Here is a 12,346-nt window from a genome sequence, read left to right as displayed (position 1 = left end):
AGTTGACCAATCAGATTGCTTGGTCTGAATTACGTGTTGTATAATCTTCCTTGTTGAAGGGGCGATGGAGTTGAGTGTTATTCGCAATAAGCCTGCAGCACTATCAACAAGATTATCAATTTGGGAGAGACTAAAATTAGCATAAGAGTCCTCTGTAGTATTGAGACATGGCATTGAATTCAATACTGATGGAATTGCTTCCATAAATTTAGCTACAGCACTATGAGATAGACATCTAGCTAAGACCTAGCATGCTAATCCTATGTAAACTAGTTAAAATTAAAATAAGTTCTCTTTCAAGTCAAACATCCTGAGATATGAGTGGAAAGTATTGTTTTTGCAACTACATTTATACCCTTTTTTTGACTCAAACATTGCTTAACCATGTTGTGATATGCTACTTAAGTACACTTTAATAACAAATATTACTGGGGCCACTACAGAAAATTGCCAATGAACATTTAATATCCAGGAATTCACATTATAGACACTATTGATGATCTCAATAATGACTCCCTCCCTCCAAAAATACTGAAAAAGAGCTTGAATTTAACTATTTGCCTAAATATAAAATAACATTTAATGAACAGTTAACATTCAACATTTCAATTCAATTCAATTTTGTTTATATAGCGCCAAATCACAACAAAAGTCATCTCATGGCACTTTTCACATAGAGCAGAGGCCTGTACTATGAAGCAGGATTTGGGGTTAGTGAGGTAACTTCAGGTTTAACTCTGGGTTTTCAGTCCTACGACGCTGGTTCACTTCTTACCAGGGTTCATCACCATGGTAACTTATGCTGAACAGCAAACCTGCTCCGGAGCAGGTTAACTTCAGAGGATCAGATCACAATGTGTCAACACTCTGACCACTGACCAGTCAGATCCCTGGGAGAAAAAGAGTCATTCCAATCATTCCTACAGAATCCCGACATGGACAAAAGTCCTGAGTTTACAATAAACTGACATGTAAAAAATATATATTTATTATTTATTTATTAATATGAATATATATTTTAATAGGTCAGTAGAAACATTTTATTGTTTCAGACTTTCTATTTCCACTCTGGTTTAAAACAGAGCTTCTAACAAACAGAGAGATCGTTTATGACACTAATCACATAACAATGATTTTAGCTGCATTTTAATAGGCTAGTATACAATTCATTTTATCCCCGGAGTGACAGTTGGCAGTGTGGATAATTTTACACTCTGATTCCATCACTGCAGCTAAGAATAAAATGAGACAACTGTGTGGTGATAATTGGAAATAAAAACGGAATATTGTCTTTTATCAGAAAAATAATCCACACACTGTTAATTGGCTCCCATGATTATAAATGCAACATTTGGGTCAGATAGACTCATCAGTCATTAACTACTTCTTTCTTTTTTTATGTGACATATTCAGAATGGTTTCTTCATCATCCAACTAAATAGCAAAAATTACTCTCTCTGTACTTAAGTCATATATAATAATTCCTACATGTATTTTAAGCCGAAGCCTACTTTTAATATGTGGAAATTATTGCTAGTGTTTCTACATCTTCTTATTCTGTTGTATGATTACAGGCTCGTTTACATTTCACTTGGATGAATATGACTTTTTGCTGTCTCTTAAACATACGTTTTCTGCAGGTACTTGGTATCAATGTTTCATCTCATATCATATGAAGTACTTCATTCATGGTTCTGATGATGTCGCTCATAATGAACAACCCCGTCTCTTTCACATGTACGCGCTCGTAGCTGGATAGTAAAACCCTGGGTCGACTGAGCAAGTAGATAACCAGCTTCGTAGTGCTGCTTATCTGGACAGCCAATGTTAGGTTCAGTGAAGCCAGATAACGAAAAGATATCCCAGGTATGTTGAACTTGCTTCGTAATACAGGCCTCAAGTCTAGACCATACACTTTAATTTACAGAGACCCAACAATTCCCCCATGAGCAAGCACTTGGCAACAGCGGTAAGGAAAAACTCCCCTTTAATGGGAAGAACCTGGCTCTAGGTGGGCAGCCATATGCTTTGACCAGTTGGGTTGAGCGAGAGAGAAAGGGGGGAGTAGCAGCAGCAACAACAACAACAACAACAGATACATGACTAGCAACAACAAACAGCAGTAATGGCTGGAGAAGGACATCCCCATGGCCACGGGCCAGAGCCTGGTCCCTGGTGTTTCCTGCAGATGAGAAAGCACAAAGAACTCCGGGGAAGAAGTCAAGTTAGTAACATGCAGTAATGGTATATGAATACATACAGATGGAAAGAAGAGAGGAGCTCAGTGCATCAAGGGAAGTCCCCCGGGAGTCTAGGCCTATAGCAGCACAACTAAGAGCTGGACCGAATCTGGAAGATGATTCCACAGGAGAGGAGCCTGATAGCTGAAGGCTCTGCCTCCCATTCTACTTTTGGAGACTGTAGGAACCACAAGTAAGCCTGCATTCTGGGAGCGCAGTGTTCTAGCGGGGTAATAGGGTACTATGAGCTCTTTAAGATATGATGGTGCCTGACCATTAAGAGCTTTGTAGGTGAGGAGAAGGATTTTAAATTCAATTCTGGATATTACTGGAAGCCAATGCAGTGAAGCTAAGACAGGAGAAATATGATCTCTTTTTCTAGTTTCTGTCAGTACATGTGCAGCTGCATTCTGGACCAGCTGGAGAGTCTTTAGAGACTTGTTAGGGCAGTCTGATAATAATGAATTGTAATAATCCAGCCTGGAAGTAACGAATGTGTGGATTATTTTTTTCTGCATCTTTTTGAGAAAGGATGTGCCTGATTTTTGCAATAAGTGAAAAAAGGCAGTCCTTAAAATTTGTTTTATGTGGGAGTTAAAGGACACATCCTGATCAAACATAACTGCCAGATTCCTTACAGTGGTACTGGAGGCCAGGGTAATGCCATCTAGAGTAGCTATATCATTAGATAATGTGTTTCTAAGGTGTTTAGGGCCAAGCACAATGACCTCACTTTTGTCTGAGTTTAGTAGCAGAAAATTGCAGGTCATCCAGGTCTTTATGTCCTTAAGGCATGCTTGGAGTTTAGTTAACTGATTGGTATCATTTGCATAGCAATGAAAATTTATGGAGTGTTTCCTATAATATTACCTAAAGGAAGCATATACAAGGTGAATAGTATTGGTCCAATTACAGGACCTTGTGGAACTCCGTCTCTATTTTTTGCCTTGATGGAGGATTCATCATTAACATGTACAAACTGAAATCGACCTGATAAATAGGACTTAACCTATTGAGCAAACATAACACATAAAATATGAAGAAAGGAAATATGTATGCTTACTGTACATATAATCATACATTAAGTGTTATTAATGTCTGACATTAATAACACAGACACAATGACAACATTACTGCTGACTATAGTTAACTTAATGCAGATCAATTTGAAGTTAGAAACTCAGATTAATTTAGCTAACATTGAACATTGCACCTCACTGGCTACTTGTTGCAGAAGGAGAAAAATGTCCTTAATTTCATCGTATTTCTTAAGTGTATCATATCTGCGTTATCTTGTAACTTTTGGGGAATAAAGATGCATACCTTTTTCACAACTCAATAACTAACTTAAACAACTTGGAGAAAAGTGTTATGTGACAGTATCTATAACTGCTTTGCATGGGATGTGTGACGACAATAATAGTCCTGCCAAACATTAGTTCCATGCTACTGAGTTCTGTCAACAACAGTCACTTAACCTTGCAGGTAAACTACTAACACTAACATATACTGATATAAATTCTCTGTCATCTACAATCAGAAACAAGATGAGGTACTGAGTATGTTGTTATGTCGCACTGGATGTAGCATAATAGGTATTTATTTATTTTAAAGAAAACACCCCAGGAAAGGGGCACTTTCTCTCTAGGAGGCCAAATGAGCAAGTGCTCAAGCCTCCATAGAAGTCAATATATGCATGTGCTTGAGTATTGCACCTTTACAGCAATAGTGTGGTGAGTCACATCAGGTGGTAAGTCTTTCCTTGATATCACTTTGGATCATGGTGCTTTGACCATTAGACAGTTATTCTTAAATAGAATAAACATAAGTAATCATAAATACAACCACCACTATGTACCCATGACACGTTAGTTAAACAATGTCCTACAACAGCAAAATGAAATAAAACAGTTAAATAACACTCAGAAGCACCAAAGTGATTGTTCTTACTGTTGCATGCTGGGAAATCTTGAGGACGGTCAACCTAGTTCTCTATAATTCCATTTATAATAAATGGCCTGAGTCAATGTGTTCTGGACATACAATATTATTGCTTTTGGCTGTCGGAATGTGGCTTTTTCTGATACTGTATCCCACTAAACCCTGTGCCACTATGCTGGATATTAAAAAACAAAAACCTTTATATCTGACTAAATGATCCTTTTTCCATGCTCATCTGCAACGCAAAGTATAGTCTTTTATTGATAAAGTATATATTTCATTCTCATTCTGCATGGAGTAGCTTATGTGGTTACAGACTTGTAGTTATTAATTTTCATGTTTGGTTTGCTGTATGATGCCTCTTTAATTAAGTGTATAGGGCCTTTAAGAGTGATTTTTTTTTCTTCTCTTGTCTAACTCCAGCCATGACTCCACTCCCTGCGTGTCAGATTGCCTGCAGACCACAAAACACACATTTGGGTCAGTTTTTGTGACTTGTGGGTCATGTTTTGTGACTCATGAGTCACTGGAAGGGCAGAAAACAGTGCCATCTACTGTGCCCAAGCACTGACTGGGCACAGGTCGAAAAGTATTCCCAAGCCCTACTGTATTTCAAACAATTTTTCAGCTCCATGATGCAAATGGTCACATATTTGTACAATTTACTATTTTTGTTTTTATACTATGACATCATGCTCTGGTACTGTATATCGTCTCATCCCTCTGTCACTCATTTTCTCAGTCTCTTGAACTATAGTGTTCACCAGACACCAGTGGTACATTTTGTGTTGCCACAAATGATATGACGATAAGGCATTGTGTTAACGTATGTTTAAATTTTATGATCTTCATCTACAGTATGCTGTGGAGGGGATAGGTGTTTGGAAAGCTGTGGCAGTAAAAAGTTTTTTCATTCAGTAATGTTGGCCTGAGATGAGTCAGACAGAGGAAATACATATCCATCTGCCATTTCTGACTTCTTATTCAAGAATTACTCATCACTTTGTTTTCTTTGGAAATGTTTGAAACTGAATATGATGCTGTCTCATTGCCAGGGATTGTTTTGTGCTAATGCAGTGTTTGAAGAGCAACAACTTGTACGCATTTTAGCTGCTAAATGACTGTTTTTCTGTGTGGACAATATCTCAAGACATATCCACCTTTTGATAATGCAGAAATTCTACCAGAATTAAGTCCTCCTGTAAAAGTAATATGTGTAACTAACTGGCTACCAGTGATTTAAGGAATACTAGACCAAAATATTCCACATACTCACTGCTTGTAGGCTTGAAAGGTGGCTCTGAAACATTTGCAGCCTGCTTCCTCAGGCTGGATTCACAACAGTTACAGTTGACTCTCATAACAGTGACCCAGTTTGTTTCACGACAAAAGAGTTTTAAATTTTTCTTATGAAGTTCTCTACCTTCTTCTGCCACACAATACACTACTACACTGTATACTCATTATGTTCCAAATACATACTCATATTTCCACCAAATTATGGCTCAGTTGTGGTCTTGAATGGCAAATGACAAAAAAACCAAAACAAACAAACAAACAAACACATGTAAATGGAAACTGTGTGTTTAGCGATATATTGGTTAAAATAGTGTGAATGTATTGAACATATAGATGGTGAGTCTAGTAGTGAAGAAGTGGTTTGAGACATTTCTGTAGACATTTTGATAATTATCTATTTGCAGGAGTCATACTGAGCCATAGAGTAGAATCTATTCTGACTACAGTTGGGTACAGTTGATTGAAACAGTTTGAAACATAGGTTTTTGGTAGAGTATTCCATTAAGTAGTCAATGCAGGTTGTGTCTGTCTTTTTTTTGCACTAATAATGGGTGTCTTCTGCAGCTGCCACCAGCACTACCACTACAGCAAAGACCTCCAGTCATGTGACGCGTTGCAGCGACAGCCAGAAGAACTACTGTGTTAATGGAGGGGAGTGCTTCACCCTTGAAATCATGCCTGGCAGCACAAAGTTTCTCTGCAGGTAGGACATGGACAGGAGCCCAAGACAAAATTAAGTTTTGTACTTTTTGTTGGGTCTGACCATTAACCTTATTTTTCAGGAGGTATTTGCTCCAAATACTGGAGTTCCTGATTTAGAACCATCATCTTTTAAGCTGATAAGCTGAAAAGCTCCTGAAACTAATGCGCCACAATCAGCTGTGCAGAGAGCACATTAACCATAGAAAAGCCAAATTTAATTTCTGGCTTTTGGTACAATTACTGGACATTAATGTTAATTAGTTATAGCTGATATAATGTTCTGCCATGTTTGTTGTTTAAACCGGTGAAAGAAAATTAAAATGAATAATTATTAGTAGTCATTATCGAAGATAAATATTCATAATTTTATTTATTTATTAAAAATCTATACAGTTATTAATGACTATTATTAATGTCGCTGAATATCATCTCAAGAAGGGTTGTTCATTCAAGAATGTCAACATCTGAGAGATATTAACATTATAGGATGAACAGTGAAGGTTTGAATTCGAGCACTGACCCTGTCACCAAGCTACTATCACAGTATGTATGCAAACAATCACAAGAAACTTCTCTTTAAATGCACAACAAAGTTTATTAACTGTAGCAATATCAATTATAAATCAACAATGCTTCAATTAACAAATGTCTATCGTACAACTACAACTATCAAACACAAGCAACAATAAACAACAAGCAACTATAAACAAGCAGGCATATGGCACATGCAGATGTGAGTGTGTGTCTGTGTGTGTGTGCATGGGTATGAAAGGAGGAGGAGGAGCAAGATGGCGGACGTAAACCACGTAGGGTTACATCACATGAGAGTTCCAGTCAACAGGGCTGACTGTGAGATTTGAACAGAGGCTCTGATAATGCCAGTCAACACGTGCCTCTGATCACTATATTAGCATAAAACAAAGCTGAGCATCTCTGTTACTTAGCATCAGGTGTCTCACTACAGACTAGCGTGTGTGAGCGTCTAAATGTGTGTGTGTACATGACAGTGGGGTTAGTAGAGAAGAGAGGGCGAAAACTTCAAAGAATGAAAGACCTCAGCGATTGTGGAGAGAGAGTGGCACTTGCTTTTATTTCCATAGAAATGTGGCATGTGAACATCATTATTCACCGGCCACAGTCTGATTTCTCAAATAAAATACAACCTGCGATGGCAAGCTAACACAAAGAAGTCCAAGCAGATGGACAAAGACAAACCAATTTAGCATGATAAACACAACCAAAACTAGCAGCAAACAGCAATAATACTTCCATAGTATTTTCAGCAGCAACAACTGGACTCACAGTCCGTTAACTTCACATCAACAGCAATGAAACTGAAAGTAACACACACTTTAATAACCTATCTCTGCCAGACTTAAGCCTCTTGTGTGACTTAAGGAAGCAAGTAGGGTGTGTTTCAGTCCATCTTTCTGGTAAGTACAAAATATTACTTACTTGATCAGCCTTGAAGTGTAGCAAATCTGGTATTGAACCATCACCCAAATGGAACTGGCTTTTTGAACCCACCCCTGGTATGGTATGCATAACCATGCCCTCCATAGTAGTGAATTTGTGAGGTCCCCAGCTGATCGCCTCTCATCAAACACATTGATTCAGTGCGTCAAAGATATCTCAGGAGTGTCACTGTAGTTTCTCTGAGGAGTGCTGAGGTATAGAGGAAGACAATCCTCTAGAGAATTCCCACCAACACATAGGTCTTTGTGAGAGCCATGCAGAAGAAGAGCAGACGAGCAATCTGATGTTTGGTCCTGGGCAGCCTCCTGGATTCTTCTGAACAAACTGCTGATTTGTCTGAAGAATGCTGTAGATGACATAATAAGATAATGTTTACACCGAACTGAGAAGGTGAATAACCTTGTTTCTCACTCCTTTGGGGAAGAGGAAAGAACCCATCAAAGGAAGAAACTCTGGATCTAAACCTAATGGTTATGATTTTAGTGTTCAGGTCATGGAACTTCTGTTGTCCTTGATCATGAGGTAAGATGGAGTGGAAAGGGCACCTCACTTTCATGCTTGGCCAAGGTCAGAGCTTGTACCCAAGGTTGAATGGCAGTTTCAAAGTGATCTGAGCTCTCATCAAGAGGGGGAAAACCCACTGTAGTGTCAAAGTGCACCCCCAGAGGAAACATTTAATTCGCAGCAAAAACTGTGATGTCATCAAACCTCAGAACTCTCAGGACAGAACAAGATAATGCAAAACATTCTTCTCTCCCAGTAGCTGGAGCAAGATGAGTTAAAAGGCAAGATGTGGGATCTGTGTGCCTCTGCACACATCTGTGTGGAGGTTGCAGAGGATAGAGCCCTGATATTTTGAATAGTGCACTGATGAGAGACCTAGCCTCTCCAACGTTCCATTTACTGGACTCAAGGGCACAAAAACTAGCTTTTTACTGGAAAATGTAGAACTGAGCTCTGGATAGTGTGTTCACAGAAACCGTCAACAGCATCATTGTCAGAAACTATAATGCACTTGTACACTCTGTAGCCACCAGAAGGCTGCCACGCATATGGGGGTGGGCAGCTGAAGACTATTTGAAGGAGAAGAAGATCCATATTTGTCCTGCTGAACCTCCCTCAAATTCTGTAATTTGTGGGGTGGCCAGCAGGAGACTTCCAGCAAGTATGTTTAGAATTCATCTCTGGAATGAAAAAAGCAAAGCAACAATACAATAACATTGTAGTGAAAAGACAACAAATGTCATATTAAATGACAGCATAACAATTTAAATTAATTAATTTTCAAAAATTAATAAAATAATATTGAGTTAAACACACAGCTTTGGTAGTCTGCCAACAGAAGGGTGCTAGCGGATTAGCTCAGTAGCACTAGTGCTACTTTGGCTTCTTCTGTCAGATGTGACCTTCCTCTTGCATGGTGTGGTGGTTTTGAAGCCTATCTGGCAATGGTTTCCAACATTTTTTCAGAAAAATATGAACTCACATCCGGGTTAGGGGACTTTGGGGCACTAAAGACATTTTCAAAACCATAGTGGATGATTCTGCATATCATGATTTACCTCCAATGCCAATGTTTGTAATTTGCGCTTTATGTAGTGAGGTCGTTTAACACATTTGACTCAAGCAGGAAAGCGGTTTTTGTGTCCTGTCACAAACCCACAATTAGTGTTAGCCATTTTATTAACTGTAACCTGTATTTGCCAAAAATGAACAAAGTGCTTTAGTTATTTAACCTTCACCATACCTCAAACATAGTTAATTTGCTACTTTAACCACGTTGTAGCTACCCTGCGCAGATATTATGGAAAGTAAGCATTTTATAAATGTTGGAATTGGACATTTACAAACTTTGTCACTGAACATAATACAGGGTTTTGTAGAATCATCCAATATCAATGTATGTTTGGTGATAGGGTTGTATCTTTGATCCTTCCATGTTTTGTGACAGTGCACTGGAGAAGTACACGTAATTAAAAGGATTGTATTTCTTTGTGTTTGTCCATGTGTGTTGTGTGTAACATGTCAGTGCTGTTTATCTCTTTTCCTTTCTACCCATCAACCAGGTGCTTGGCGGGATTCACTGGGCACCGATGTGAACAAGCTGTGCTTAAGAAAGTCTCAGACCCAAAACGTATGTGAACACAACTGTATTCAAACCCACATGTCATTGCTGGTGTTTCACCCCATATTTTCTCCAAGAAATGATGGATGAATCCATATTTCCTTTATATGCAGTGATAGAACAATCTGGTAATAAGCTAGGCATTTTTCCTGCTGTAATCCTAGTTCTATGAGTTCAGGTGGATCCCTCCGAATCTAAAGGCTGAAGTACTCCTCTTTGCGGGGTAGTGCACTGAAATTCGCATGTACTTCACATCTCATCATACCCCTTCCATACTGTTCAGAGCAGTGAATTGCCTTCATCTCAGGTTGAAGTGGTGTGTCTTTTCTGGAGGTATGACCTACTACCCACTACTACTCTTCCCATTCAGCCTCACCCCATCCCCTCTGACCTTTATATACAGTCTATGCCTCTAACACTCTGCATTAGAACTTTTTCCGAGTGGTCTGGTGCTAAACTGACTTTGGTTGGGAAAGCTTCAATGATTGTGATGTTTCAAGATCAAACTTGTTTTTTTTGTTGTTGTTTTGAAAAAAATCATGTCTCACATAGAGGAGACCCAGGGGATCACTGGTGGGGCTAATGCCACATCAGGACTAACAGAGCTATTACTGGGAGCCCTCGGTGCTCTTTCTGATTGCCATGCTTTGTAACTGCCATACATCTGGGCCTATATTGCTTTTTGGGTGGGTTCATGACTCCCCTTATATAGGATTTTATTGCATTCCTGAGTGGCTGCTTACGTACATGCAAATTTCAGTCTGCTGCTAAGAGAGTATTCAAATCTATAGAGCTTGATAGAATGCCTGCACAAAATAGAACTGTTTCTCATAATCTCCCTAAATTGAAGATTATAATTCAATGCACCTGTATGAAGGTCTGAACTCAGGCTCACAGACTATAGCTAGACATATTGGTCTAGCCCTTCCTGCCAACACCAGTGATGACTTTTGTGGGTCTTTCACAGCTCTTGCAAAACTAACTCCCCCTCTCTTCTCGTCTTCTTTCTTCTGTTTCTTACTCAGGTGTCCAAATGAATTTACTGGTGATCGCTGCCAAAACTATGTAATGGCCAGCTTTTACAGTATGTCTATTTCCTCTTCTATCTGTTCTTGGATTGGAGCATGCTCAATTAGCAGTTTGTGTGCTGTATACTTGTAATGTTATGTTTCTCCTTAGATCTGTGATTTTTGAAGCCCATCATTTTTGCATGTTGGAGTTGGTTTCCATGGATTATTTTGTATTTTAAAGTTGCATGTATTACTGTAGAATTTATAGAAAATTGATTTTAAAATGTGCACATTTAAATGGTAAATGGACTGCACTTATATAGCACTTTTCTAGTCTTACCGACTATTCAAAGTGCTTTACAATATATGGCAACATTCACGCATACACACACACATTCATGCACTGATGGCAGAGGCTGCCATGCAAGGTGCCAACCTGCTCATCAGGAGCTATACAGCGCTTCCTATCCAAAGCTCCCCAAAATCTTTCTATGCTCACCCATTCACACACACACATACACACACTCACACACCAATGGCACAGCCATCAGGAGCTATTTGGGGTGCAGTGTCTTGCCCAAGGACACTTCAATATGTGGACTGGAGAAGCTGGGGATTGAACCACCGACCCTCTGATTGGTGGACGACCCGTTCTACCTCCTGAGCTACAGCCGCCCTATTTTTAAACTGGAGAAATTGTATAGTGTTCCAGTCTTTCCTTTCTGTTTGTCAGTGTTTCAATCTTTCCCTTCTGTATGTTTTAATGTACGCTTTATATATACTGTAGAAGGGACGGATCTACTGGGGTGGCATGGGGTGGCATGTGGTGGCATAGGGTGGCAGCCACCACCCCTAAAAAAAGCCTTGACACCCCAACAGCCACCCCGATTTTGACAATGTTATTCAAAAATATATGTATGAAAAGTTGTGTCCGAGTGCAAGTGAAAGCAGCAAGAGATGATGCTTCCTGTAGACTGCTGCCCACTGGCCATCCATGCACCAGGCAGCAGCTCCATTTTCTCCCGTCCCCATCAGCTTTCTATGCAGCCTCTCCCAGTCCTGGCTGCACACAATGACTACTGATGTTTTTTTCCCAGCTAAATGTGTGTAGGGTTGCCAGCTTCCATTAGTAGAAATACAGAATGGCTGCAGATGGATAGTGGCAGGGTTGTTTTGTTGAAGCGTATTTTGTTTTGTAGTACTTGTGTTTGATTGTGTGAGGGACAGATTAAACCTTACTAAACCAAAATATTCACCGGTGCTCCGGATTGCTTTCTTTCAATCTGCAGACAAACATGTCCAAATTTCAGATCAGTCATACAAGTGCAACATACAAAAGCACCCAGTGTAAAAAGCATTAAAATCACTTGCTCCAAGCCCCAAACAATTCATTCAAAGCTTGTAACAGAGCTGAGAGTTTGCACTTTTACTATATTTTCAAATTGAAGCTCAGAGAGAAGGACTTTTGCTGTTTAATAGGCATTACTGGATAAACACTGGATATCTTGGATCGTTTGCAACATAGGCTAAGTGATAAGCATATGTTAAATTAT

At 39.3% G+C, this 12,346-nt stretch overlaps 1 protein-coding gene across 1 annotated transcript in view; it reads left to right on the top strand.

The window, feature by feature from the left end:
- The window catches only part of LOC121886103 (pro-neuregulin-3, membrane-bound isoform-like), a 30,467-nt gene extending 19,435 nt beyond the window's left edge, over window positions 1-11,032 (top strand). Inside the window, exons 3-4 of the mRNA XM_042396025.1 lie at window positions 6,045-6,183; window positions 9,725-11,032. Of these exons, the coding sequence (XP_042251959.1) occupies window positions 6,045-6,183; window positions 9,725-9,800 (215 nt within the window). The 3' untranslated portion in view covers window positions 9,801-11,032. The remainder of the gene's footprint in view (window positions 1-6,044; window positions 6,184-9,724) is intronic.
- The last annotated feature ends 1,314 nt before the right edge of the window (window positions 11,033-12,346 follow it).

Source organism: Thunnus maccoyii, chromosome 19 (assembly GCF_910596095.1).
Source record: "Thunnus maccoyii chromosome 19, fThuMac1.1, whole genome shotgun sequence".
NCBI classification, from domain to species: domain Eukaryota; kingdom Metazoa; phylum Chordata; class Actinopteri; order Scombriformes; family Scombridae; genus Thunnus; species Thunnus maccoyii.
The sequence above is the reverse complement of the archived record's forward strand: the minus strand, read 5'-3'. Positions and strand labels throughout refer to the sequence as shown.